Source organism: Salvelinus alpinus, chromosome 2 (assembly GCF_045679555.1).
Source record: "Salvelinus alpinus chromosome 2, SLU_Salpinus.1, whole genome shotgun sequence".
NCBI classification, from domain to species: domain Eukaryota; kingdom Metazoa; phylum Chordata; class Actinopteri; order Salmoniformes; family Salmonidae; genus Salvelinus; species Salvelinus alpinus.
This window is the reverse complement of record NC_092087.1, coordinates 96500271-96527914: the sequence shown is the minus strand read 5'-3', so window position 1 is coordinate 96527914 and position 27644 is coordinate 96500271. Positions and strand designations below refer to the sequence as shown.

The window sequence follows — 27644 nt, the reverse complement described above, 5'->3', positions numbered from 1 at the left end:
CTCTCTGCCTCTGCCCCTTCTCTCTGTCTATCCTCCCTCTCTAACATCACTCCATTGCCTAGCCTTAACAGGAAGTTAGTGTAGAGAGGCTATCTATCACTGGAGTAATATGATGGTCATTTCTTTGGTTCTAGTCAAGATTCTAGCAGCTGTGGTGTCGCAGAAATTCTATAGGAAGAGAGACTGCAGATTCTTTAAAAAAAAAACAATTTAGTATAAGGTTTGCACAAATGAAGCAACCAACCATCACTAAGAATAGTCAGAGTTGAAAGCTCTCTGAACAGAGCTGTCTCTCTCCTTCTATAGAAAGTACATCATTTTATCTTTGTGACAGATGTGCAGAAACATGCCCCTGGGAACAGAGTTGTAAAAAGTATTTTAGCTCATCTGTACAGATCAAGATAGCTGATATCGCCACCATTCTCTGTTCCTCCCTGCACTTCCCACACAGCTAAATTCCTGCCAATCGTAAACATAGGAGGTTGCATACTGCGGTTGCACCCAAGCAGCTCATAAATCTGTACGCTCAGATTAATGACTAAGTCACACAAGACTAGCCTGTATCAGTAAAAATACTAACATATAACAATGGACAAATCTCTAAGTAAAACAGCATAGTATGTCTAATTAAACAGTATAGTATATAATGAATATTACATTTACACCACAGTGGTTAGCAGCAGTAACTTATCTGGGTAGCAATGTTACAAAGATGGGGGGAAAAAAGCTGCCCTTTAAATATTTTTTCTATGTTCATCAAAATAAATGTCAGGGTCTAGAGTAACGCTGAGGTCCTACCGTTTTATTTGAGACGACTGTACAACCATCAAGATTAATTGTCAGATCAAACAGCAGATCTCTTTGTTTCTTGGGACCTAGAACTAGCATCTTCATTTTGTCACAGTTTAAAAGTAAAACATTTGCCGCCATCCGCTTCCAGGGTAAGCAATTTTGGTGCTTCAACATGTTTCATCAAAATTTACAGCTATTCTGTTGTCCGCATAGCAGTGAAAGTTGCCATTGTGTTTCCGAATGACATCACCAAGAAGTAGAATAAATAATGGTCCTAAAACAGAACCTTGAGGAACACCTCGAAACTTACAATTGATTTGTCAGAGGACAAACCATCCACAGAGACTAAATTATATCTTTCTGACAACCAAGCAAGAACTTGTCCATGTTAGACCAACTAGGGTTTCCAATCTCTCCAAAATAATCTGGTGATCGGTGTCAAAAGCGGCAGTAAGGTCTAGGAGCACGAGGACAGATGCAGAGCCTTGTACAGGCTCCCTATTTTTCACTCTTTTCTCCTATCACAGCCATTAGTCTTCAATTACCGAGCAGTTTCCTTCCTCTCCGGCAACCGCGTTAGGAAAGACGCCTTTATATTTGTAGTGACTGGGTTTATTGATACACCATCCAAAGTGTATTTAATAACTTCACCAGGCTCCAAGGGTTATTCAAGGTCTGTTTTATAAAATAAAAAAAATCATACACCTGAACTTTATTTACGTTTGCCAAAACAAATGGGTTGACTTAAGACATTTCACCTTTTCATTTTTTATTAATTTGTAAAAATCTCTAAAAAGATAATTCCACCTTGATATTGTGGGGTATATGTGTGTAAATTCAGGCTGTAACACAACCAATGTGGAAAAAATCAAGGGGTGTGAATACTTTTGGAAGGGACTGTAATACCTCAATATGATGTCACTTTCTTCTGTTGGACAAACTGTATTCACTGTTTGTTTGTCACTTTCACACAGAAGAGAGACGTGGCAACCATGGATCTTCTGGGGAGCCTCAACAACAACCTCATGCCGACAACACAGACTGGAGTCTCCCCACATCAAAACACCTCAATAAACAACCGCAGAGACATACAGGGAAGAAACCACACCACTGCTGCTCTGAGTGTGGGAAGACTTTCGGCTGTCCGGCGACACTCAAAATGCACAGAATAATCCATACGAGAGAGAAACCTTACCGCTGCTCACAGTGTGGGGAGACTTTCAGTCAAAAAATGACTCTTAAGATTCACCAGCAGATGCACACTGGGAAGAAACCTCACCACTGCTCTGACTGCGGAAAGAGTTTCAGTGTTTTATCAAGCTTGAAAATCCATCAAAGCACCCACACCGAAAATAAACTATTCCAATGCTCCAAGTGTGGGAAAGGTTTTGCAAAGAACCACTATCGAAAAATACATGAGAAAATGGTACATGAGCCTCCCGCAGAAAGGTCTTACCACTGCTCTGACTGCGGGAAAGAGCTACAGTTTTTTATCAACCTTCAAAAACCATCAAAGAAAACACACAGGAGAGAAACCATTCCAATGCTCCAAGTGCAAGAAAAGTTTTGCTCAGAAGAATCCACTCTAAAAGCCCACGAGCAAACACACATGCCTGCTGCAGAAAGGCCTTACCAATGCCTATTCTGCGAGAAAGAAGTTTTGTATTTCGGCATCCTTTAATTTCCATATGAGAATGCATACTGAAGAAAAACCATTCCAATGTTCCGTCTGCGGAATGCGGTTCATTCACGCCAGTTTACTGAAAGCACACAAACATAAACACAAGCCTCCACTGCCGACAGGCCCTTCCACTGCAATAAATGTGGAGCGTCTTTTACTACAAAAGGTAATCTTAAATTTCACCAGCTGACCCACGACCGGGGGGAGAGAACTTACCGCTGCTCTGAGTGTGGGCATTGTTTCTCTCATCCGATATATCTGAAGAAACACCAGAAAAGGCACAGTAAAGAGAAGTCCATTGTCTGCGACCTGTGCGGGAAGACCTTCAACCATCCAAGCAACTTCAGAACGCACATGAAGATACACCAAGGAGTGAAACCGTACCACTGCTCCGACTGTGGCAGGAGCTTCATATTCCGTCAAGGTTTAACAACACACCAGCGTGTGCACACCGGAGAGCTGCCTTACGTCTGCGATCAATGTGGAAAGAGGTTTTCTCAGTACAATTCTTTGGTGATTCACCAGCGAACACACACCGGGGAGAAACCTTACCCATGCTTTGTCTGTGGGAAGAGCTTCAGTCGGTCACAAAACCTGGCTGCACACAAGAGAACTCATACTGGAGAGAAGCCTCACGCCTGTGATCAGTGTGGGAAGAGGTTTTCCCGAACCGACGCACTGGCTGTACACAAGCGCACTCACACTGGAGAGAAGCCTTACAGCTGTGATATATGCAGGGAGAGGTTCACCTATTTAGTAGCCATGTTGAAACATAAGAAAGGACATGGACATCCTGCAGGTGATGTACTCTGTGCTGAATGGCCTCAGGACGATTCCAGCTCTGTCTATGAATAGAGAAGAACTTTGTTTAACTTACAGAAGACATCAATTTGTTGTTATACTTACAATCTAACCCCCAGAGAGAGAGAGAGAGACACAAACACTCACACACACACAGGAAAACCCAGAGGGCGGCAGGTAGCCTAGCGGTTAAGTGCGTTTGGCCGGTAACTGAAAGATCGCTGTTTCGAAACCCAGAGCCAAAGGTTAGGGAAAAAATCTGCTGTCCTGCCCTTGAGCTAGCCAGTTAGCCCCCAACAACAACTGAACTGCCCTTGAGCTAGCCAGTTAGCCCCCAACAACAACTGAACAGCCCTTGAGCTAGCCAGTTAGCCCCCAACAACAACTGAACAGCCCTTGAGCTAGCCAGTTAGCCCCCAACAACAACTGAACAGCCCTTGAGCTAGCCAGTTAGCCCCCAACAACAACTGAACAGCCCTTGAGCTAGCCAGTTAGCCCCCAACAACAACTGAACAGCCCTTGAGCTAGCCAGTTAGCCCCCAACAACAACTGAACAGCCCTTGAGCTAGCCAGTTAGCCCCCAACAACAACTGAACAGCCCTCGAGCTAGCCAGTTAGCCCCCAACAACAACTGAACAGCCCTTGAGCTAGCCAGTTAGCCCCCAACAACAACTGCTCCCCGGGCACATATGACGTGGATTAAGGCAGCCCGCCGCACCTCTGTGATTCAGAGGGTTTAGATGCGGAAGGTTGAAGGCATTTAGTTGTGCAACTAGCTAGTTATCCCTAATTTCCTTTCCACCTAGAGGTACTGTGGTTTTTGAGAGTGGTTACTGTGGTTTTTGAGAGTGGTTACTGTGGTTTTTGAGAGTGGTTACTGTGGTTTTTGAGAGTGGTTACTGTGGTTTTTGAGAGTGGTTACTGTGGTTTCTGAGAGTGGTTACTACGGCTTTTGAGAGTGGTTACTACGGCTTTTGAGAGTGGTTATATGTTTCCTCCGCATTGGACTGAATCACAAAACAAGGATTTGTGGCTTTAAATTGTCTGAAATCACAGTGTTGTGTTTTATACATACACACCTGACAGGTGTAGGATCAGGTTCTCCTCCCCAAATCCTATTATTAAGCATTATTGGTGAAAATGCTACAAGATCATCATCTAGGGGCAACTTCACCCAACACTTGCCCCTCCCCTGGGGGCTGTTCCAGATGGCAGATTCATTGAGTTACTGTCCTAAATATTCTGAAGTATCATTTTTTTTAGACAAATTTAGACTGGAAATTGGCATCGTGTCATTAACTTGAAACCAGCAACACATTAATGTTTAGCTTTCAAAATAAACCCTGATTTTAAGAGATCAAATGGTTTAATTTAAGGATCCTGGTCTCTGGAACACCCCACTGCTCCCAGTCACAGTAAAGCACGAGTCAATTCCACCGTGCCAATTTCAAGTACTTATATTCCTTTAGCAATATGGTTAAGTTATTTCAGAATATTTAGGACTAAATATGTTGCCATGGTAACTTAAATCTTCATGCAGATCTCATGTGAGCATTTGAGATAAATTCCTTTATTGCAAGACATACATCTTTATCAATGATAACATGTGAAGTTTAAAGGTGTAATTAAATGAAAAGACATGTCTTATCTGAAATCTGTTTTATAGGTCACAAGTGAAATGATGTTCTAGGTAACCTGTGTAGTCTAGGGCATGTTAAAGCCCTAGGCTACAGTCCTCTTGATTCTATATGTTTGTATAAATATGTTGTTATATACATTGTTTATGTAAGTAGAGAACAGTAGTAGTAGTACAGGTAAAATAGAGTAAACACCAACATGAAGCTTTGCGGCCACCAGAACATCTTCACTGCACCTTGACATAGATTCTACAAATGTCTGGAACTCTATTGGAGGGATGCGACGCCGTTCTTCCACCAGAAACTACATCATTTGTGTTTTGTTGATAGTTGTGGGAAAACGCTGTCTCAGGCGCCACTCCAGAATCTCCCATAAGTGTTCAATTCGGTTGTGATCTGATGACTGACACACACACACACGCTTTAAAACCCCCCGTGCTCCTTGGAGACCCCTCTATCAAAGTCACAGAGATCTCTTGTAGCCAAAATAATGGTCATTTTCATATGATGTTAATTAACTCAGAACACCACACCTGCGGAAGCACCGGCTTTCTATACCTGGCCTCATTTAGTGTTTCCTTTATTTTGGCAGTTACCTGTATATATCAGAGAACACACACACATATGTATGCATTGCACCACACATGCATGTACACGCAACCACACACGCAAACATGCATGTATGCACATACACACATACATGCAGACACAATTAAAGAATGAAAGCACATGGCAAAAGATAGCTCATAATTGCTGATAACAATTATGTGATGAACAAGCTTTTATTTGTATTTTACATTGCTTAGACATACTTAGTATTACATTGTTAACATTGTGTACATTGTGACTGAAATCATTTCAAATACTTTATTTGGGCTTGATTGAGTTTGACTGGCGTGAACTGACAATGTGTATATGTATACATTTCAGCAGGCTTACATTAAATAAGATGAGGAGTGTAAGTGATTTATGGATGTGTAAGTACCTAGTGACCCCCTTCACCCCCAAATCATTACAAAATTCACGTGCATTTTCAATGGTGTCTATGGCAACCTTATGTCTTCTCTCTTGTGTGCGCTGGTGTACTTTAAGATGGGTTGATTGAGCAAAGCATTTCCCCACAGACAGAGCAGAGGTCAGGCTTACAATTTACATTTAAGTCATTTAGCAGACGCTTATCCAAAGTGACTTACAGTAGTGAGTGCATACATTTTTCACAGTATTTCATACTGGTCCCCGGTGGGAATCGAGAGAATCTTCTCTGCTTCGTCAGCTTCATGACGTTGTTGAGGCTCCCCAGAGGATCCACAATAGTCACGTCTCTCTCCTGTATGAATGAGAACATCAGACAAACAGTAAATACAGGTCATATCTGCATACAGTCGATATCAATGCAACATTTGAGGTGTTAACCAATATTACTGTAGCTATGAGAGAGACAGCATCAACCATCACATTGCACATCACTCGTACTAGAATGAGGAACTGGCGTGCTCAACTCAAAAGTATACAGTAACAAAAAGTTTTAGGCTGCCGGGGTTAAAAGGCATATATATAAACCGGAAAGGCTGTTCTTTAAGTTGTGATGTCTGACGAAGGCTGTCACAGAAACACAGCCGTTTCCTCTGACCGCTGCTTTAAAAAGACCTTCAAACATAAAGGATATTTCTGTGAGTACAGATTTTTTTTTTTTTTTCACTTATACTGCTGTGGAAAAGACACAAGTAACAATTTCTATGAGCCATCAGATTATGATAACACACAATTACAATCAACAAAGACGTAGTTTCAAGAAAGTTAGTTCACCCTAATAACAAAATGACATACTGGTTTCCTTACACTGTAAGAAGTCTACGGACAAGATAACACTAAAACACACACAACAATCAACACAGTTAATAGAATACACATCAATAATGGGAAAGGCGTTTCGTGCCAGTCTAGAGAGAGGGAGGGAGGGGTGTCAGTCTAGAGAGAGAGAGGGAAGGGTTTCAGTCTAGAGAGAGAGAGAGAGAGAAGGGTGTCAGTCTAGAGAGAGGGAAGGGTTTCAGTCTAGAGAGAGGGAAGGGTTTCAGTCTAGAGAGAGGGAAGGGTTTCAGTCTAGAGAGAGGGAAGGGTTTCAGTCTAGAGAGAGGGAAGGGTTTCAGTCGAGAGAGAGGGAAGGGTTTCAGTCGAGAGAGAGGGAAGGGTTTCAGTCTAGAGAGAGGGAAGGGTTTCAGTCTAGAGAGAGGGAAGGGTTTCAGTCTAGAGAGAGGGAAGGGTTTCAGTCGAGAGAGAGGGAAGGGTTTCAGTCTAGAGAGAGGGAAGGGTTTCAGTCTAGAAAGAGAGGGAAGGGTTTCAGTCTAGAGAGAGAGAGAAGAAGGGTTTCAGTCTAGAGAGAGAGAGGGAGGGGTTTCAGTCTAGAGAGAGAGGGAAGGGTGTCAGTCTAGAGAGAGAGGGAAGGGTTTCAGTCTAGAGAGAGAGGGAAGGGTGTCAGTCTAGAGAGAGAGGGAAGGGTTTCAGTCTAGAGAGAGAGAGAGGTAGGGTTTCAGTCTAGAGAGAGAGGGAAGGGTTTCAGTCTAGAGAGAGAGGGTTTCAGTCTAGAGAGAGAGGGAAGGGTTTCAGTTGAGAGGGAAGGGTTTCAGTCTAGAGAGAGAGGGAAGGGTGTCAGTCTAGAGGGAGAGAGGGAAGGGTGTCAGTCTAGAGAGAGAGGGAAGGGTGTCAGTCTAGAGAGAGAGGGAAGGGTTTCAGTCTAGAGAGAGGGAAGGGTTTCAGTCTAGAGAGAGAGAGGGGTATCAGTCTAGAGAGAGGGAAGGGTTTCAGTCTAGAGAGAGGGAAGGGTTTCAGTCTAGAGAGAGAGAGGGGTATCAGTCTAGAGAGAGAGAGGGGTATCAGTCTAGAGAGAGAGAGGGGTATCAGTCTAGAGAGAGAGAGGGGTATCAGTCTAGATAGATAGAGGGAGGGAGGGAAGGGTTTCAGTCTAGAGAGAGAGAGGGGTATCAGTCTAGAGAGAGGGAAGGGTTTCAGTCTAGAGAGAGAGAGGGGTATCAGTCTAGAGAGAGAGAGGGGTATCAGTCTAGATAGATAGAGGGAGGGAGGGAAGGGTTTCAGTCTAGAGAGAGAGAGGGGTATCAGTCTAGAGAGAGGGAAGGGTTTCAGTCTAGAGAGAGAGAGGGGTATCAGTCTAGAGAGAGAGAGGGGTATCAGTCTAGAGAGAGAGAGGGGTATCAGTCTAGAGAGAGAGAGGGGTATCAGTCTAGAGAGAGAGAGGGGTATCAGTCTAGAGAGATAGAGGGAGGGAGGGAAGGGTTTCAGTCTAGAGAGAGGGAAGGGTTTCAGTCTAGAGGGGGGAGGGGTGTCAGTCTAGATAGAGAGAGAGGGGTGTCAGTCTAGTGAGAGAGAAAGAGGGAGGGGTGTCAGTCTAGAGAGAGAGAGGGAGGGGTGTCAGTCGAGAGAGAGAGGGAGAGGGAGGGGTGTCAGTCTAGGGAGGGAGGGGTGTCAGTCTAGAGAGGGAGGGGTGTCAGTCTAGAGAGAGAGGGAGAGGTGTCAGTCTAGAGAGAGAGAGAGAGGGTGTCAGTCGAGAGAGATGGAGAGAGGGGTGTCAGTCTAGAAAGAGGGAGGGGTGTCAGTCTTGAGAGGGAAAGAGAGAGGGAGGGGTGTCAGTCTAGAGAGGGAGAGATGGAGGGGTGTCAGTCTTGAGAGGGAGAGATGGAGGGGTGTCAGTCTTGAGAGGGAGAGAGGGAGGGGTGTCAGTCTAGAGAGAGACAGAGAGGGATGTCAGTCTAGAGAAAGAGAGATGGAGGGGTGTCGGTCTAGAGAAAGAGAGAGAGGGGTGTCAGTATAGAGAGAGAGAGGGAGGGGTGTCAGTCTAGAGAGGGAGGGGTGTCAGTCTTGAGAGAGAGGGAAGGGTTTCAGTCTAGAGAGAGGGAAGTGTTTCAGTCGAGAGAGAGAGGGGTGTCAGTCTTGAGAGAGAGGGAAGGGTTTCAGTCTAGAGAGAGGGAAGTGTTTCAGTCGAGAGAGAGGGGTGTCAGTCTAGTGAGAGAGAAAGAGGGAGGGGTGTCAGTCTTGAGAGAGAGGGAGGGAGTGAATGAGATTTGACTTTCAAAGAGTTCCAGCGTGTGTTGAGAGGTGGTGTCCCGTCCTCCCAGGCTGTTGGCATGGTGCAAGAGAAGATTGTAGGTTTTTAATGAGTGTAAGTGGAAGCTGCAGAGAATTACATGGGTGTATGACATTTTACTAAAGAAGAGTTATATGTTAATGAGATTTATATCAAATAATGGGATACCAGTGGAGGCTGGTGGGAGGAGGTATAGGAGGTCAGGCTCATTGTAATGGCTGGACTGGAATAAATGGAACAGAGTCAAACGTGCGCTTTGTTCGAATACTCATACTAACCGCGCTAACCATACTATTTGTGATTTAAATTGAGTATGTTGTATGCTTTTTTGTCATAGTATGAATATAGTTAGTATGCTAAAAGTTCCCAGATGTCGTACTAAATTCGCCAACATACGAAGTATACAAGCAGTGGACACTATTTCCGTGCTTTTAGGGCCCATAATGCAATTCTTCCAAAAATGGGCGTGGCTTCACAATGTTTTTAGATTTTGAATAAAATAAAATAAAATATGCACCCGAAGTCCGATGAGAGCGGATACAAATTAATTGCTTTAACCAATTATGACAAATGTTAAGAAAATGTTGAGAAATGTAATAAAGTAATGACTTGTCAAATAAGTTACACGTTATGTTGGCTGACAATTTGTTAGCTACGCTATCCTTACGAACCACATAGCATTACATCAGTATGTACCGGTATGTTAGCTAGTTACCTAAAGTTAGTTGGCTACTAATACATGGAATACATAATTCTGTCTATCTACTCTGATTTCAGAGCACTCTCGTTTGAGTGAACCTATTGAATATATGGCCGGTGTTAGTAAAAGTAGGCAAAAAAAAAAAAAGCGTAATTAAATTGTTGCCAGCAGCACAGTTACATTCACCAACGCTCTGGATAACATGAAAACAGCCTAACCAGCTCTGCTAGGGTAAGTAAAATGGTCAGAGTGAGGTGTTCTCTCATTTGTGTTTGGAACTAGCTAGCTAGCCAGTCAGCTTGGGTGCTTGACTGCCATTGTGAGGTCAGAACTCGCGGATCAACTGTACTCCTGATTTACGAAAAGGCCCAGAGCGCACTCTGGCACTCCAGATTGAATTTACAAACACACCCAAAATCGTAAAATGTCAGCTAGTTATTAGTTATGCTAGCATGAAGTTGCATAGCAACAGCATCAACTTCCGGTAGACAGGCGAAGTGCTAGTACTCTCAACTGAAAGGATACCGTTCGTTTACAGTATACTAAAATGAACTAATAGTATGTACTCATTGTGTAGTATTCAAACAAGCTGTGGTTTCTATATGTTTGATAACGTCCCATTTATTCCATTCCAGCCATTACAATGAGCCCATCCTCCTATAGCTCCTCCCACCAGCCTCCTCTGTGGTATACAGGTGTCGGGTTGGTTGGTGGGCCATTTTTTTCTCCCTCTTTGTTTGTTTCACAAATGTAACGTGATTGAACACACACTATTGCACAGTAGGTGGCGGCATGCACAAACAAAATGTGTGAACGCCATGATACCAAAGAAGAAGAAGATATACTCCACCCTCGCCAGCCTTCCTTCTGAGAAGCAGTCACCCGGCTGTTGCATTTTCGGTTATCCATTGGTCTTGTCTGGACGGTGAAGTCGCGGGAGAGTTTGGACAAAAATGGTGGATAAATAAATAGAGTTCACTAAGGCCGTTTTAAAAAAGTATCAATTTACGGTCTGCTTAACAGGGTGGCGATCCCATAGACACCAATGCGATAGCAGCTGGGTCTGGTCTGCTTTGTTCATTGATTGAACCAGAAAAAACAGCGACTGAATTGGAATCCTTCCTGCACCCCCCCCAAAAAACGTGACTAGCTAGCATATTGACGCCGATAAATACAGAAACAAATGTCTTTGAATGGTATGTTTTATCAAATAATTAGCTACTATTCTGAAAATGTGAGGTAGTTAACGTTGCAGTAGGTTGTCAGCTAACACTAGTTAGCTAACTAGCTAGTTTGTCAGCTAACGCTAGCTATGATTCTTGTTCACTTGCTAAATCTATAGTTTTTTTTTTGAAAACCTCTTGTGTTTTAGCTAACTGTCAAAGGTGACCGTTAGGATCGCGTGACTAGAATGGGGGATAATTTGGAGCGCGTGCTCCATTGCGATGACAAGGAGGAGGTAGGTGTATTGTTTACATATAGTAGGGCCCTGTGTAAGCGGTCTAAAAATGTCATGTACCTAGGCCTACCTTCCTTCTCAAGTAACATGATAAATGTGTGTGTGTCCCTCCCCAGTTGAGGCGGAAACTGGCCCTGCTACAGAGGGAGTACTCCAGGACAGTTCAGAGATTACAGGTGAGAGATATGGTGTGTAAAGGCGGTAGCAGGTGTGCGTGTGTGGTGAGGGTGTATGCACTGGTGTGTTAGTAGTGTGTGTAGTAAGCGCCACAATCATGACTGATATCTGCGTTGTGTGGTACTGCACATGTTTGACAACATTGATGTACATTATCCCCCTATACACACACACACACACACACACAGCGAGCTGAGCGTTCAGATGCCGTGCGGAAGCATGTGAGGAGTCGGATCTCTGAGCAGAACCTCCAGGACCAGACAGACGCAGTCTCAGCCAGCACCTTTCCCAAACCAGCTCTACCCTCCCTCTCCCTTGGTAGCCCTGCTAGGACAGCCCCAGGTTCGGCCACACCACCAGGCCCCGCTGGAGGGCAGTCTGCCCGTATTAGAAACTAAGTGCTGTAAAAAGTTTTGTGACGTTAGCATATTTGAGCTTAACGCTATTATATTATTAAGGTTGTAGTGTGTGTGTTCAGGTTGTAATGTGTGTTGGAAATTACGTAGTGTGTGTGTTCAGGTTATATCCAGGTTGTAATGTGTATTGGAAATGACGTTGTAGTGTGTGTGTGTGTATGTGTGCAGACTCGACTGTGGCGGCATCGTGTCCAGTGGAATCTGAGAACCCCAGGCGGAGGAGTCCGTCCATCCGCTTCCTCCTCCCCGTCGATGACTCTTGCCCTCGGACACCTGACCTTAACCCTCACAGACGAAGCCACTCCCTCCGGCTGAGGTCACGGAGAAGCCGGTTGCGCTGGGAGCGGACGGGGAGGGTCCAGGGCGGCGAGGGGGCAGGGGGGATGTACGACACGGAGACCAGCGAGGATGGGCTGGAGCTGGACGCACGGACAGATAAAGAAGAGGATGGAGAGAAGAGAAATATGGAGGAAGAGAAGGAGGGCGAGAGGGAGGAGAATGAGAGGGAAACTCCAGATAAAGAGGCACTGAAACAGAGAGATGGAGAGGAGAGAGAAGAACAGAGGACATATGGACAGAAGGAGATGGAGAAGGAAGGGGTGAACCTGAGGAGAGATGGAGAGCATGAGAGAGAAGAGGGTGATGATTCAGGAGCTGTGGGAGTCTCTGTGTTAGGGTCTGTTGGGTTGTGTAACACTGGGGGGGTCCTGGACTCGTGCACTCTGGTGGAAGGTCTGCCGTTCCCTGTAGAATACTACATCAGAACCACGAGACGCATGGCCTCTTCACAGAGCCACAGGTTAGTGGTCGCCTTTAATATCTGTTGTTGTTATACTTGATTGTATTGTATTGTACTCTATTCTATTGTGGAGTACTACTTCAGAACCACAAGACGGCGAAGCATGCCTTCGTCTCAGATCCACAGGTTGCTTGGGTGATTCCACGCCAGGGTGGGACGAATAGATTTATTTGGGAGGAAGGATGTTTGATTTGCTTTTTACATTTGTATCACAAACCATTTCATGATGATCTGTGCATCTATATACAGGGAGTACCAGATCACTGTGCATCTATATAGAGGGAGTACCAGTACCATATCACTGTGTAGCTATATACAGGGAGTACCAGATCACTGTGCATCTATATAGAGGGAGTACCAGTACCAGATCACTGTGCATCTATATACAGGGAGTACCAGTACCATATCACTGTGCAGCTATATACAGGGAGTACCAGTACCAGATCAGCAGCACCTTGTTTCTTTATGTAGGAGAGAACAGACATACAGGATGTTAGACCAGCAGCACCTTGTTTCTTTATGAAGGAGAGAACAGACATACAGGATGTTAGACCAGCAGCACCTTGTTTCTTTATGAAGGAGAGAACATACATACAGGATGTTAGACCAGCAGCACCTTGTTTCTTTATGAAGGAGAGAACATACATACAGGATGTTAGACCAGCAGCACCTTGTTTCTTTATGAAGGAGAGAACAGACATACAGGATGTTAGACCAGCAGCACCTTCTTTCTTTATGAAGGAGAGAACATACATACAGGATGGTAGGCCAGCAGCACCTTGTTTCTGTATGAAGGATAGAACATACATACAGGATGTTAGACCAGCAGCACCTTGTTTCTGTATGAAGGAGAGAACATACATACAGGATGTTAGACCAGCAGCACCTTGTTTCTTTATGAAGGAGAGAACATACATACAGGATGTTAGACCAGCAGCACCTTGTTTCTTTATGAAGGAGAGAACATACATACAGGATGTTAGACCAGCAGCACCTTGTTTCTGTATGAAGGAGAGAACATACATACAGGATGTTAGACCAGCAGCACCTTGTTTCTGTATGAAGGAGAGAACATACATACAGGATGTTAGACCAGCAGCACCTTGTTTCTTTATGAAGGAGAGAACATACATACAGGATGTTAGACCAGCAGCACCTTGTTTCTGTATGAAGGAGAGAACATACATACAGGATGTTAGACCAGCAGCACCTTGTTTCTGTATGAAGGAGAGAACATACATACAGGATGTTAGACCAGCAGCACCTTGTTTCTTTATGAAGGAGAGAACATACATACAGGATGTTAGACCAGCAGCACCTTGTTTCTGTATGAAGGAGAGAACATACATACAGGATGTTAGACCAGCAGCACCTTGTTTCTGTATGAAGGAGAGAACATACATACAGGATGTTAGACCAGCAGCACCTTGTTTCTGTATGAAGGAGAGAACATACATACAGGATGTTAGACCAGCAGCACCTTGTTTCTGTATGAAGGAGAGAACATACATACAGGATGTTAGACCAGCAGCACCTTGTTTCTTTATGAAGGAGAGAACATACATACAGGATGTTAGACCAGCAGCACCTTGTTTCTGTATGAAGGAGAGAACATACATACAGGATGTTAGACCAGCAGCACCTTGTTTCTGTATGAAGGAGAGAACATACATACAGGATGTTAGACCAGCAGCACCTTGTTTCTGTATGAAGGAGAGAACATACATACAGGATGTTAGACCAGCAGCACCTTGTTTCTTTATGAAGGAGAGAACATGCATACAGGATGTTAGACCAGCAGCACCTTGTTTCTGTATGAAGGAGAGAACATACATACAGGATGTTAGACCAGCAGCACCTTGTTTCTGTATGAAGGAGAGAACATACATACAGGATGTTAGACCAGCAGCACCTTGTTTCTGTATGAAGGAGAGAACATACATACAGGATGTTAGACCAGCAGCACCTTGTTTCTTTATGAAGGAGAGAACATGCATACAGGATGTTAGACCAGCAGCACCTTGTTTCTTTATGAAGGAGAGAACGGACATACAGGATGTTAGACCAGCAGCACCTTGTTTCTTTATGAAGGAGAGAACATACATACAGGATGTTAGACCAGCAGCACCTTGTTTCTTTATGAAGGAGAGAACATACATACAGGATGTTAGACCAGCAGCACCTTGTTTCTGTATGAAGGAGAGAACATACATACAGGATGTTAGACCAGCAGCACCTTGTTTCTGTATGAAGGAGAGAACATACATACAGGATGTTAGACCAGCAGCACCTTGTTTCTTTATGAAGGAGAGAACATGCATACAGGATGTTAGACCAGCAGCACCTTGTTTCTTTATGAAGGAGAGAACGGACATACAGGATGTTAGACCAGCAGCACCTTGTTTCTGTATGAAGGAGAGAACATACATACAGGATGTTAGACCAGCAGCACCTTGTTTCTTTATGAAGGAGAGAACATACATACAGGATGTTAGACTAGCAGCACCTTGTTTCTGTATGAAGGAGAGAACATACATACAATCAGTGTTGTTCATTTGATTTGTTTACATATTGTGTTATTTTCATGTCAACACAAGAACATTTGATTCGTTTACATATTGTGTTATTTTCATGTCAACACAAGAACATTTGATTCGTTTACATATTGTGTTATTTTCATGTCAACACAAGAACATTTGATTCGTTTACATATTGTGTTATTTTCATGTCAACACCTGCACATTGAATTTGTTTACATATGGTTGTATTGTTCTTACATGCACATTGCTTTACTTGTGTTGCTTTTATATGGACATTTGATTTGCTTACTTAAGGTTGTGTTCATTAAAACCTGCACTAAGGAAACTTAGTGCATGGCGCCATCTTTAATGTTAATGATATTATTTTAAAAAGTGCATAGTGCTGCTAATTGTATTTGTTGGTTTTCAGTATAAAACTTGTTGAAATGATTTCAGTGTATCAGTACTTTTTGAACATTTCCAGCACATCTTAACAACACCGCCATAATACTGATAACCGCGATAATACTGACAATACAAATAATACAGATAACATTGACAATACTGATAACTGTGATCATTTTGGTCACTATAATCGTGAAATGAAATGTTCATACTGTTTCAACTCTGTAACGGAACAAGCTGTGTGGAAAAAGTCAAGGGGTCTGAATACTTGATGAATGCACTGTGTTATAGGTAAAATCAAGGAAACGCCAACATAAAGCTTTGTGGCCACCAGAACAGCTTCAAATGCGCCTTGGTAAAGATTCTTTAAGTGTCTGGAACTCTATTGGAGGGATGCATAACCATTCGTCCACGTGAAATTCCATCATTTAGCGTTTTCCATCAACAAATCGCCGTGTCAGTAATTTGAATGTGAGCCTGCTCTGTCTCGTCTGTGGTTCACAAATCTAATGTAAGGTGTTTTTTGTTAATGCTACTTTCAGAGACCTGCAGGCCGTCATTCTGAACCAACTCAACAGGGGGCGCCACAGAAGGAGCAGGGGCCAGATGTCTGACACACACTCACTCTCAACTTCACACTCCGACTCACTAGCACAACCCTCCAATCACCGCCAGTGCTCAAGTCAACTGACCTCAAACTCACCGACCAATCGCACACCGGTCGAGGAGCCATCAGCCAATCAGATGCTTACCGCTGAGTCAGGGGCCAATCAGAGTGAGCGTTTACCTTCCAGAGCCTGCAGTGTTCGGCCTATCAGAGGCCGGAGGAGGAGAGGAAGGAGGCCGAGACTGGGCCGTTCTCTAAGTTTGGACTCGGATCCTCCAGCACCAGGCCCAGACAACACCCAGACCCCGGCCGCTATTAGCCCAGCCTCACAGCCTCTCCCTGGGGGTGGATGTCCGGAGCGCTGGCCTCTCTCTGGAGGTGTGGAGGAACAGCTTTATCCCATCTTCAGAAGGAGCTGTGTCTCTCCCCTCATTCACACATCAAAGCAGAGCAAAGGTGGGACTGAGCCGTGTGGTGTATCTGAAGGCTGTTACGTTTCACTGTGACTTCAATTATCAACTAACATTTTCATCCTTTCACTCGTGTTCTCTGTGTGTGTGTGTGTGTGTGTGTGTGTGTGTGTGTGTGTGTGTGTGTGTAGAGAGTGTGTGGTCTCTCCTCCTGCCCTCCTCCCTCTCCCCTGGAGGACCAGCAGTGCACCCTGGGAGTCTGGGCCGCGTCATCTCAACCTTTGACCTCCGGGATTTCCATCTCCCCGACGACCAGTTCGGACAGCTAAAGCTCCAGAAGCTTCGCGCCTCGTCTGCCGTTGCCGTCCCAGAACTGGAACCCTTCTCACCTTACAACATGCGTCGTCGCCGCAGCAGAGGCTCGGTCCACGGTCTCCACGGCAACACAGGCGGTCCGACATCTAAAGCGCCTACGCCTGAGCCCCTCCCTCTCAGCCTCACCCCTCCTGTCACAGACTGCGTCACCTCGGTAGAACAGTCTATAGACATATCTATAGGCCAGCATCTTATAGACCACCCTATAGGCCAGCATCGTATAGACCACCCTATAGGCCAGCATCTTATAGACCACCCTATAGGCCAGCATCTTATAGACCACCCTATAGGCCAGCATCTTATAGACCACCCTATAGGCCATCAGTCTACAGACGCACTAGACCATTCTACAGACCTCCATTCGGAGTACCATTCAGTTTGCCAGTTTACAGACCACCTTGTAGACCAGCCTTCTGGCCATCAGTCTACAGACCACCTTGTAGACCAGCCTATTGGCCATCAGTCTACAGACCACCCTGTAGACCAGCCTACTGGCCATCAGTCTACAGACCACCCTGTAGACCAGCCTACTGGCCATCGGTCTACAGACCACCTTGTAGACCAGCCTACTGGCCATCAGTCTACAGACCACCTTGTAGACCAGCCTATTGGCCATCAGTCTACAGACCACCTTGTAGACCAGCCTATTGGCCATCAGTCTACAGACCACCTTGTAGACCAGCCTACTGGCCATCAGTCTACAGACCACCTTATAGACCAGCCTACTGGCCATCAGTCTACAGCCCACCCTGTAGACCAGCCTATAGGCCATCAGTCTACAGACCAGCCTGTAGACCAGCCTATAGGCCATCAGTCTACAGACCAACCCGTAGACCAGCCTACTGGCCATCAGTCTACAGACCACCCTGTAGACCAGCCTATAGGCCATCAATCTACAGACCAACCTGTAGACCAGCTTATAGGCCATCAGCTTACCGTTTTAGTAGGCCAGTCTATAGACTTTCCTTCAGTAGACCAGCAGACAGGCCGACTCACAACTGAGTGCCCTTCCCTTCAAACTGAAACAGAGACCGAGTGCCCTCCCGAGTGTCCATCCTTCCACACAAAGACTAAGTGCTTTTCTCCGTGCCCTACGGAGTTCTCTGTCGAGTGCCTTACCAAATGTCCTTCCGTGTGCACTACTGAGTGCCCTTCCCTCCAGACGGAGACAGATGCAGAGTGTGCTGTCCCCCCCAGCCCCTCCCTGCTCCTCCTTAGCCCCTCCCTAACCAGCCACACCCCTCACGGACACACCCTCTCCCTTCCCCTCTCCTCCAGTCCCCCCTTACCTTCCTTAGGGATGACCCCTAACCCCTTGACCACTAACCCCAACATACCCCTCTCCCTCCCTGACAGCCCCCAATTACCTTCTTTAGAGGCGGTGACTCACATCCTCTCCTGTCCTCCCTGCCCCTACTCTCTGACCCTCCCCCTCTCCTGCCCTCCCCACCCCCCCACTCTGCCCCTCCCCCTCTCCTGCTCTCCCTGCCCCCCCACTCTGACCCTCCCCTTCCCCTCTAGTCCCTCCACCCAAGCCCTCTCTCCTCCCTCCCTCTCTCCCTGCCCCTCTCCAGCCATCCCTCTCTCCTCCTCCCCTCCCTCCCTCGCTCTCTGCCACCCCAGCCTGGTTGATTCCCTGCCCCAACTTTTGCTCCCTCCCACTCCTCTACTACTGCCTCAGTCTCTCCCTCCAACCCCAAATACACCCTCTCCATCGCCCCCTACCCAGCTTCTTCTTCAGCCAGCTCCCTCTCTCCACTCAACCAGACAGGCCACCGAGGAGAGAGGAGAGGGAGAGGAGGAGAGAGCATGGAGGAAGAAAGAGGAGAAGTGGAGGGATGGGATGACAGAGGAGGGTGTCTTAAAGCTCTCTCACACACTGAAGGTCAATACTGTGATGTAAAGCCATTGTTGTGTATTTCAACATCCATGTCACAACTCACTTCAGAGAATGTCTGTGTGTGTGTAAAATAATGGTGTGTGTGTGTGTGTGTGTGTGTGTGTGTGTGTGTGTGTGTGTGTGTAGGCCCCTGCAGGAGGCAGCCTGGTGGATGTGTGCTGTGTGTCGTGGCTGTCAGTAGGTGTATGTGTAGCGGTAGCAGGAGAGTGGGAGGTGTGTGTTTGGGGTCAGACCAACCCCCCACACTGGAGACGACTGCACACCTGGACCTTCATAGAAGTAACTATGTGTTGTGTGTCTTAATGTGTGTGTGTGTGTAACAACTGAGTTTTATATTGTTTATGGCTGTTTCTGTGTTTAATGAGTGTGTGTAACAACTGTGTTAAATACTGTGTGTGTGTACCAGTCAAAGGTTTGGACTCCTACTCTTTCAAGAGTTTTTCTTTTTTTAGTGAAGACATCAAAACTACGGCGTAACACATGGAATCATCTAGTAACCAAAAAAGTGTTAAACAGATCAATATAAAAAAAAAAGAGATTCTGAGATTCTTCAAAGTATCAACCCTTTGCCTTGATGACAGCTTTGCATACTCTTAGCATTCTCTCTTTTGATTTCTTTACCCTTTTTTTGGTTACTACATGATTCCATATGTGTTATTTCATAGTTTTGATGTCTTCACTATTATTCTACAATGTAGAAAATAGTACAAATAAAGAAAAACCCTTGAATGAGTAGGAGAGTGACAAGAATCGTGCAAGCTAACAGGCGAGTCACAAACAGACAAATAACGGCGCAGGACGGCATCTCAGAACAAACAACTCGTGGATCCTTGTCATTGATTGGCTATTGCAGCAGACGACCACACCGGGTTCCACTCCTATCAGCTAAAAACAAGAAGAAGAGGCTCCAGTGGGCACGCCGTCACCAACACTGGACAAGAGGAGTGGAAAAACGTCGCCTGGAACATGACATCGAGTTCAGTTTACTTGAGTGGCCTGGTCAGTCCCCAGACCTCAACCCTATAGAGCATCTGTGGGATGAGATGTAACGGGCTGTTGGTAGCATGAATGTACCGCCGTCCAATCAGCAGAAACTGCGTGATGACATCACATCAGCATGGACCAACATCCCTGTGGAACGTTTCCCACACCTTGTAGAATACCCGGAAGAATTCAGGCTGTTCTGGAGGCAATGGGGGGCCCGACCGATACTAGATGGGTGTACCTAATAAACTGTCCAGTGAGTGTACGTTGTATGTGTGTGTGTGTATTTAATGTGTGTGTGTGTGTGTGTGTGTGTGTTTAAGTCAGTGATGTCAGTGTTTCCTGTGCCGGATGCTCCTGGGCTTCTGTGTGTGACTCTGGGCCAGCTTGAAATCAGAGAGGCCAGGTACTACCCCCCCCCACACACACACACATACTGCTACCACTCCCCCATCCCTCTTTTTCTTCCCTGTTCTTCTTTCTCCTCTCCCTCTTCTTTGCTTGTCTCTGTGTTCATGCGTCTGTAAATGTTTATATTAATATTTGTGTCTGTGTGTGTGTCTGTGCACATGTATCTCTGTGTGTGTAGGGTACTGTGCTGCTCCAGTCTGTCCCAGGCGGTGCTGTGTGAGGGGGAGGTCCAGATGGTGTTGGGCATGTCCAACCGAAGGCTGGTCAGCTCCTCCTACTCTGTAGCCACAACCCCGCTGCAGGTCTACACACTCACACAGGATGGCAGGTAACCACGGGTGACCAGGGTCTTCTCCCGTCTGGCATGGTTAATGCTGTGTGTGTGAACTCTATGTCTGTGTTTCTGTCTCTCTGACCTCTCTCAGGCTGCAGGCCTGCCTGTCTTTGGTCTGTCCTACTGAGCGCGTGCGGACCGTGGCGGCGGTGGAGGGACAGACTGACGCTCTGATTGGCTCAACCCACGGCGGACATGTTGTTCTGTGGTGAGCAAGAGAACGTAGATAATTCAGTGCTTCCTGGTGCCGGGGACCTAAACGGGGGCAGCCTTGAAGTTATTTTAATAAGTGGTGTAGTTCTAGAGCAAAAACACCCCTTTAGGTCCCCGGCACCAGGATGCTCTAATTGAAAGGTTTTCAAAGCCACTGGTTTTGTAGACCGCTGCTTTACCGAGGAACGCTTTAACTTCCAATGACTGTAATATGTGCTTGTCTCACCTATCTTAGTAGAATGCACTGACTGTAAGTCTCTCTCTGGATAAGAGCATCTGCTAAATGCCTTCTCAAACCTGTTTACAGTTGAATGAGAATCTTCCCCGTTAACTGTGTGTGTGTGTCAGGAACGTGACGACGGGGCAGCTGCTGCGGAGCATCACTCTGGGAGATGGTTTCACGGATACGACCTGCCTCCGAGGATACTCCCTCTGCGTGAGTGTGTGTATTTACTGTGTGTGTGTGTATTTAGTGTGTGTGTTTACTGTGTGTGTGTGTATTTACTGTGTGTGTATTTAGTGTGTGTGTGTGTGTATTTAGTGTGTGTGTGTGTAGTATCTGTACCAGAAAGAGTGTGTTTGTTCCTACTATAATGTGTGAGAGAACCTACAGGACATGGGAGAATTTCTGATCGTTGTGTGTGTATTCTCACCATGTAATTCCCCATGTCTAACCAACAGCCTCCACCCACCTTGACTGAATAGTGATGATGTTGTCATGTCCCACTCCGTCCTACGAAACCTCCCCGTGTCTGCGTCCCAAACCACCCAATTCTCTGCCCTTTCTCTATGTGCACTCTCTCCCACACACATTTAAAAGCATTACTGTCCATAACCCATCCATGGGTTAGAGGTAGTGTCCACTACTTTCCTTCTAAATCCATGAAGGGAAGTGAACAAGTGTATTGTGAGAGTACAGAGAATTGAGACAGTCAATGTGTAACTCAAATTGTATTTGTGACATATGCCGAATACAACAGGTGTGTAGACCTTACTGTGAAATGCTTACTTACAAGCCCTTAACCAATAATGCTGTTCAAGAAATAGTTAATAAATTATTTACTAAATAAACTAAAGTTAAAAAAACAAACTAATCAATCAAAAAGTAAAGCAGCACATTTACATAACAATAACGAGGCTATATACAGGGGGAACCGGTACCGAGTCAATGTGCGGGGGTACCTTTGTAGATATAGTGATAGTATGTATAGTCATGATGTTGTCCTGTTTTATTGGTTGTTTCTTGTTTCGATTTTAGATTTTTCTATTTGAATGAATTTTGATTTGTCATGTCCCCATTCGTCCTACAGGGGGTGCTGTTTGTCCTGTTGCAACACCCGTCCCTGTGTGCTGTGGAGGAGGAAGAGGGAGGGGCTCTGTTCTCGCTGGTCGCCACCAACCCTCTGACTGGCACCGTCGCCCTGGCAACCAGACTAGGCCTCCCCAAAGCCTGCACCGGGAGGTGAGAGGGGGAGGAGGAAAGGGAGAGTTGGCAGGAAGAGGGAATTGTGTGTTAACCTCTCTGTCGTTTGTGGGTGTGTGTTTTATTCTGTGTGTGTGTGTTCTCTCCCTAGGCTGGTGGAGGTTGATGTCCATGGCTCCAGTGTGGTTGGGGTTTTCCGGTCCGGCTCCATGTGTGTGTGGCAGCTTGAGGGGCGTCTGGGCCAGCAGGGGGTCTGGTTCCCAGAGCTGGGGTGTCAGCTCGCCCGTTGGGGGGCGCAGGGAACTGTCCTGACGGCACACCTCAATGGAGACGTCTGCTTACACAGCTACAGACCACTCTGATCTACTATAGACCACTCTGAACAACTACAGACCACTATAGAACACTCTGAACAACTACAGACCACTACAGACCACTCTGAACTACTAGAGACAACTCTGAACAACTACAGACAACTATAGACCACTCTGAACAACTACAGACCACTCTGAACCACTATAGACCACTCTGAACAACTACAGACCACTATAGACCTCTCTGAACAACTACAGACCACTATAGACCTCTCTGAACAACTACAGACCACTCTGAACAACTACAGACCACTCTGAACAACTACAGACCACTATAGACCAATCTGAACAACTACAGACCACTATAGACCACTCTGAACTACTGTTATACATGCCAGAGAGTCATGTTTGTTCTACCAAACACATTTCTATCTGAAGGTTGTCCAACGTGTCCTGCTGAATGCAGCCCAGAAGGGTATACTACATAGCAGGATCAATGAGTTTGCGCTCTAACTTTGATAAGCAACCAGAAATAACTATACCATGCACTTTATATATTTCTATGAAACAAGTTATTTCAGAATATAAGTTAGCTGGATAACACATTGATCTTGCTTTGTAGTAAACACCTGCAACCGTGACCTCTCTGGTGCTGAATCACATTTTGATTCTGATTCTTCTGAATCACATTCTACCACATCCAAATGACGTGGTTCAACTGTCTGGTTCCTGAGTCTGTTCCATATGTACCTACATATAAATGACGTGGTTCAACTGTCTGGTTCCTGAGTCTGTGTTCCATATGTACCTACATATAAATGACATGGTTCAACTGTCTGGTTCCTGAGTCTGTTCCATATGTACCTACATATAAATGACGTGGTTCAACTGTCTGGTTCCTGAGTCTGTGTTCCATATGTACCTACATATTAATGACGTGGTTCAACTGTCTGGTTCCTGAGTCTGTGTTCCATATGTACCTACATATAAATGACGTGGTTCAACTGTCTGGTTCCTGAGTCTGTTCAATATGTACCTACATATAAATGACGTGGTTCAACTGTCTGGTTCCTGAGTCTGTTCAATATGTACCTACATATAAATGACGTGGTTCAACTGTCTGGTTCCTGAGTCTGTTCAATATGTACCTACATATAAATGACGTGGTTCAACTGTCTGGTTCCTGAGTCTGTTCAATATGTACCTACATATAAATGACGTAGTTCAACTGTCTGGTTCCTGAGTCTGGTTCCATATGTACCTACATATAAATGACGTGGTTCAACTGTCTGGTTCCTGAGTCTGTTCCATATGTACCTACATATAAATGACGTGGTTCAACTGTCTGGTTCCTGAGTCTGTTCAATATGTACCTACATATAAATGACGTGGTTCAACTGTCTGGTTCCTGAGTCTGGTTCCATATGTACCTACATATAAATGACGTGGTTCAACTGTCTGGTTCCATATGTACCTACATATAAATGACATGGTTCAACTGTCTGGTTCCTGAGTCTGTTCAATATGTACCTACATATAAATGACGTGGTTCAACTGTCTGGTTCCTGAGTCTGTTCCATATGTACCTACATATAAATGACGTGGTTCAACTGTCTGGTTCCTGAGTCTGTTCCATATGTACCTACATATAAATGACGTGGTTCAACTGTCTGGTTCCTGAGTCTGTTCAATATGTACCTACATATAAATGACGTGGTTCAACTGTCTGGTTCCTGAGTCTGGTTCCATATGTACCTACATATAAATGACATGGTTCAACTATCTGGTTCCTGAGTCTGTTCAATATGTACCTACATATAAATGACGTGGTTCAACTGTCTGGTTCCTGAGTCTGTTCAATATGTACCTACATATAAATGACATGGTTCAACTGTCTGGTTCCTGAGTCTGTTCAATATGTACCTACATATAAATGACATGGTTCAACTGTCTGGTTCCTGAGTCTGTTCAATATGTACCTACATATAAATGACGTGGTTCAACTGTCTGGTTCCTGAGTCTGTTCAATATGTACCTACATATAAATGACGTGGTTCAACTGTCTGGTTCCTGAGTCTGTTCAATATGTACCTACATATAAATGACATGGTTCAACTGTCTGGTTCCTGAGTCTGTTCAATATGTACCTACATATAAATGACATGGTTCAACTGTCTGGTTCCTGACCCAATCTGCTGTTGAATGCTCATGATATATTTAAGCAATAAGGCATGAGGGGGTGTGGTATATGGCCAGTATACCACGGCCAAGGGCTGTTCTTAAGCACGGCACAACATGGAGTGCCTGGATACAGCCCTGGGCTGTGGTATATTGGCCATATACCACACCCACTCATGCCAAATTGCTTAAATATGTAATGAGCATTCAACAGCAGATTGGGTCAGGAACCAGACAGTTGAACCATGTCATTTTTTGTGGGCAGAACTAAAAAAGCGTGTGGAGACCAAGGAGACCTACAAACCTGACTCAGTTACACCAGCTCTGTCAGGAGGAATGGGCCACAATTCACCCAACATATAGTGGGAAGCTTGTGGAAGGCTACCCAAAATGTTTGACCCAAGTTAAACAATTTAAAGGCAATGCTACCAAATACTAATTGAGTGTATATAAACTTCTGACCCACTGGGAATGTGATGAAAGAAATAAAAGCTGAAATAAATTATTCTCTACTATTATTCTGACATTTCACATTATTAAAATAAAGTGGTGATCCTACCTGACCTAAAACAGGGAATTTTTACCAGGATTAAATGTCAGGAATTGTGAAAAACTGAGTTTAAATGTATTTGGCTAAGGTGTATGTAAACTTCCGACTTCAACTGTAGCTAGAATTTTTGCATCACAACACTGAAGTGTAAGAAGCCTCCACTTTTTTAAATGGACTGGGTCTTGTTTCAGTAATAATGGAATCAGACCTTCTTGTTGAGTATCGGATAGTCTACCGTTGATTAAAACATGCTAATAATGGTCCTCTGAGTATATCAAAAAAAAGTTTTATATACTTCCACTGGTATGCCATCCAGCCCTGGAGTTTTCCCAGACTTAAAGACTTTAATTGCATCGAGAAGTTCCTCCTCTGTAATTTGGCTTCACGTGAGTCTTTCTGTACAGATGTTAATTTGACCTTATTAATAGAGAAAATCCATACAATGAGTTTCGGTTAGTGAAGATGGAGGAGACTGAAACAAAAACATATTCTTAAAGTACTTCACTTCCTCTTTCAAAATATAATTTGTTGAATCATGCGTGACTCCATCATTTGTAACAAGTTTCAAGATTGAAAAAGAATTTGGTGCATTTTTCACCATATTTCACCCAGTTCGCTTTATTTTTATAATATATTACACTAGATCTTTCTTGAATAAGTTCCTCCATTTCTTTTTGTTTTTCGTCTAACTTATTCTGTGCCTCTATGGTACCGTTTATATTGCTATCTAACTGTACTGTTAGTCCTTCAATTTCCTTTGTTAATATGGACTCTTTTGATCTTTCATTGAATAATACAACTGAGTTTGCCTTTTTTCCCAAAATGTAATTGAAGGTGCTCCAAAACGTTTTACTATCATTCTTTGTCATTGTTTCATAGTGTAGTTTCTTCATTTTATTCAGTTTAGTCACGATCTCTCAACAGTATTTTTACCAATCGGTTGTGCAGCCAGACTTATTTGCCATTCCTTTTGCCACATCCCTCTCAACGATACAATTTTTAGTAAAGATGTGATCAATACATTTACATTTACATTTAAGTCATTTAGCAGACGCTCTTATCCAGAGCGACTTGCAAATATTGAGTCTGTTTTCTCTGATGTTTAATAAGCACATCTCTTTCCCCCTCCCAGTGTTTCTGTTTTGAAGAGCAGCGGTTAAACACTAAAGACAAAGTGGAAATGCCTGTGTATGGCCTCTGTGTGGCCAGCGTCAACATCATCACTCCACGTGAAACCACCCCTCCCCAGATACAGTCTGACTTCGCTACACAGCTCAAGAGTGGTCTCATTGTGTCAATGAAAATGATACAGGAAGTGTTCCACAAAATGTTTAGGTGTGGAAATCACACATGACTGGTGTAGTATCAGTCGTCCCTGAATGACAGAATGCAAGGATGATAGAATGGTGAGGAGGAGGAGTCTACCGTGTCAGGAAGTGACTTCACCTTCCATTTTCTGGATTTTGGTTCACTTAAACATGGTTTGAAGCTTTGTTTCACTTGACAGATGAATTATATTGTACAGAGAAGAGCAGTTATGAAGTTTATTTAGTGAAAATGTTGTCCATGTATAGTTAAGTTATCATCAAGTGACTTTAAGACTAGTGTTCTTCAATCAAATAAATTAGGATTAATGAGATAGCTAATTGTTTTATTTTCATGATTTCTTGAGGACTTATGGTGCTTTCAACTGGGAACTTGAAAAAAAAAAACTAGGTCAAATCATGACGTCAGTGATCTTCATGTCGGAAAGGCGGATCTCTAGAAAGATGCCAGAGTTTCCGCCTTGGAATTCTGAGTTGGATGTTCAGACCGATTTTTCCCAGCCTGAACTAGTTCCCAGTTGTCTTGAATGCACCGAAGTCGGAGATTTTCGAGTTCCCAGTTGTTTTGAACGCAGCATAATCAGACTATTCTATACCCTATGAAAGTGACATTTTCCAGGGATGAGGAGCTATAGGAGGACAGGCTCATCGTAATGGCTAGAATGGAATGAATGGAACGGTATCAAACCTATGGAAACAACATGTTTGACGCTGTTCCATTAATTCCATTCCAGCCATTACAATGAGCCCGTTGCCCTTTAGCTCCTCCCACTAGCCTCCTCTGGTTTACATAATATTGGTTAACCCAGAACTAAAATCTCCACTTATGTTTACATAGTGTTTCCACAACAAATTAATGTGTGCACAATCTGTTACAAAATTCTAATACAAAAATTCAGTCACTTAAAAAATATTTTTAAAAATCTTCAAAGTGATCCCTTTCAATTGCTACCATGGTTATGCATATTCTTCTCATATCTTTTTATTTTAGAAACATTTACATGTGGGCCTGTCCATATAGTCCAATTCTGCTTAATGTAAATGGTTAAAACTACAATTTTGATGTTTAGCTGGTCAGTCCTTACATCCATAGCTCAGTCTATGCATTTGAGTGGTTACATGTCCCCATTCTAATCCC

At 44.5% G+C, this 27644-nt stretch overlaps 1 protein-coding gene and 1 pseudogene across 3 annotated transcripts; both read left to right on the top strand.

Annotated features, from left to right (window-relative positions):
• Positions 1-5948, top strand: part of LOC139568328 (zinc finger protein 665-like) — a 102744-nt pseudogene extending 96796 nt beyond the window's left edge.
• Positions 5949-10460: 4512 nt separating this feature from the next.
• On the top strand, positions 10461-24627 carry LOC139568326 (uncharacterized). 3 transcript variants are annotated; one of them, XM_071390086.1, is made up of 14 exons: positions 10471-10903; positions 11080-11166; positions 11283-11342; positions 11532-11685; positions 11928-12558; positions 16025-16545; positions 16691-18759; positions 18901-19053; positions 20082-20164; positions 20348-20497; positions 20595-20711; positions 21065-21152; positions 22027-22178; positions 22291-24627. In XM_071390086.1, exons 2-14 carry the CDS (start codon positions 11119-11121, stop codon positions 22499-22501), a joined length of 4437 nt encoding a protein of 1478 aa, XP_071246187.1. In that variant the 5' UTR covers positions 10471-10903; positions 11080-11118; the 3' UTR covers positions 22502-24627. The 3 variants fall into 3 exon arrangements, 2 of the variants coding, with proteins under 2 accessions (XP_071246187.1, XP_071246188.1); XM_071390087.1 differs by lacking the exons at positions 10471-10903; positions 11532-11685 and having other exon boundaries at positions 11114-11166; XR_011673578.1 differs by lacking the exons at positions 20082-20164; positions 21065-21152; positions 22027-22178; positions 22291-24627 and having other exon boundaries at positions 10461-10903; positions 20595-20710.
• Positions 24628-27644: the final 3017 nt, after the last annotated feature.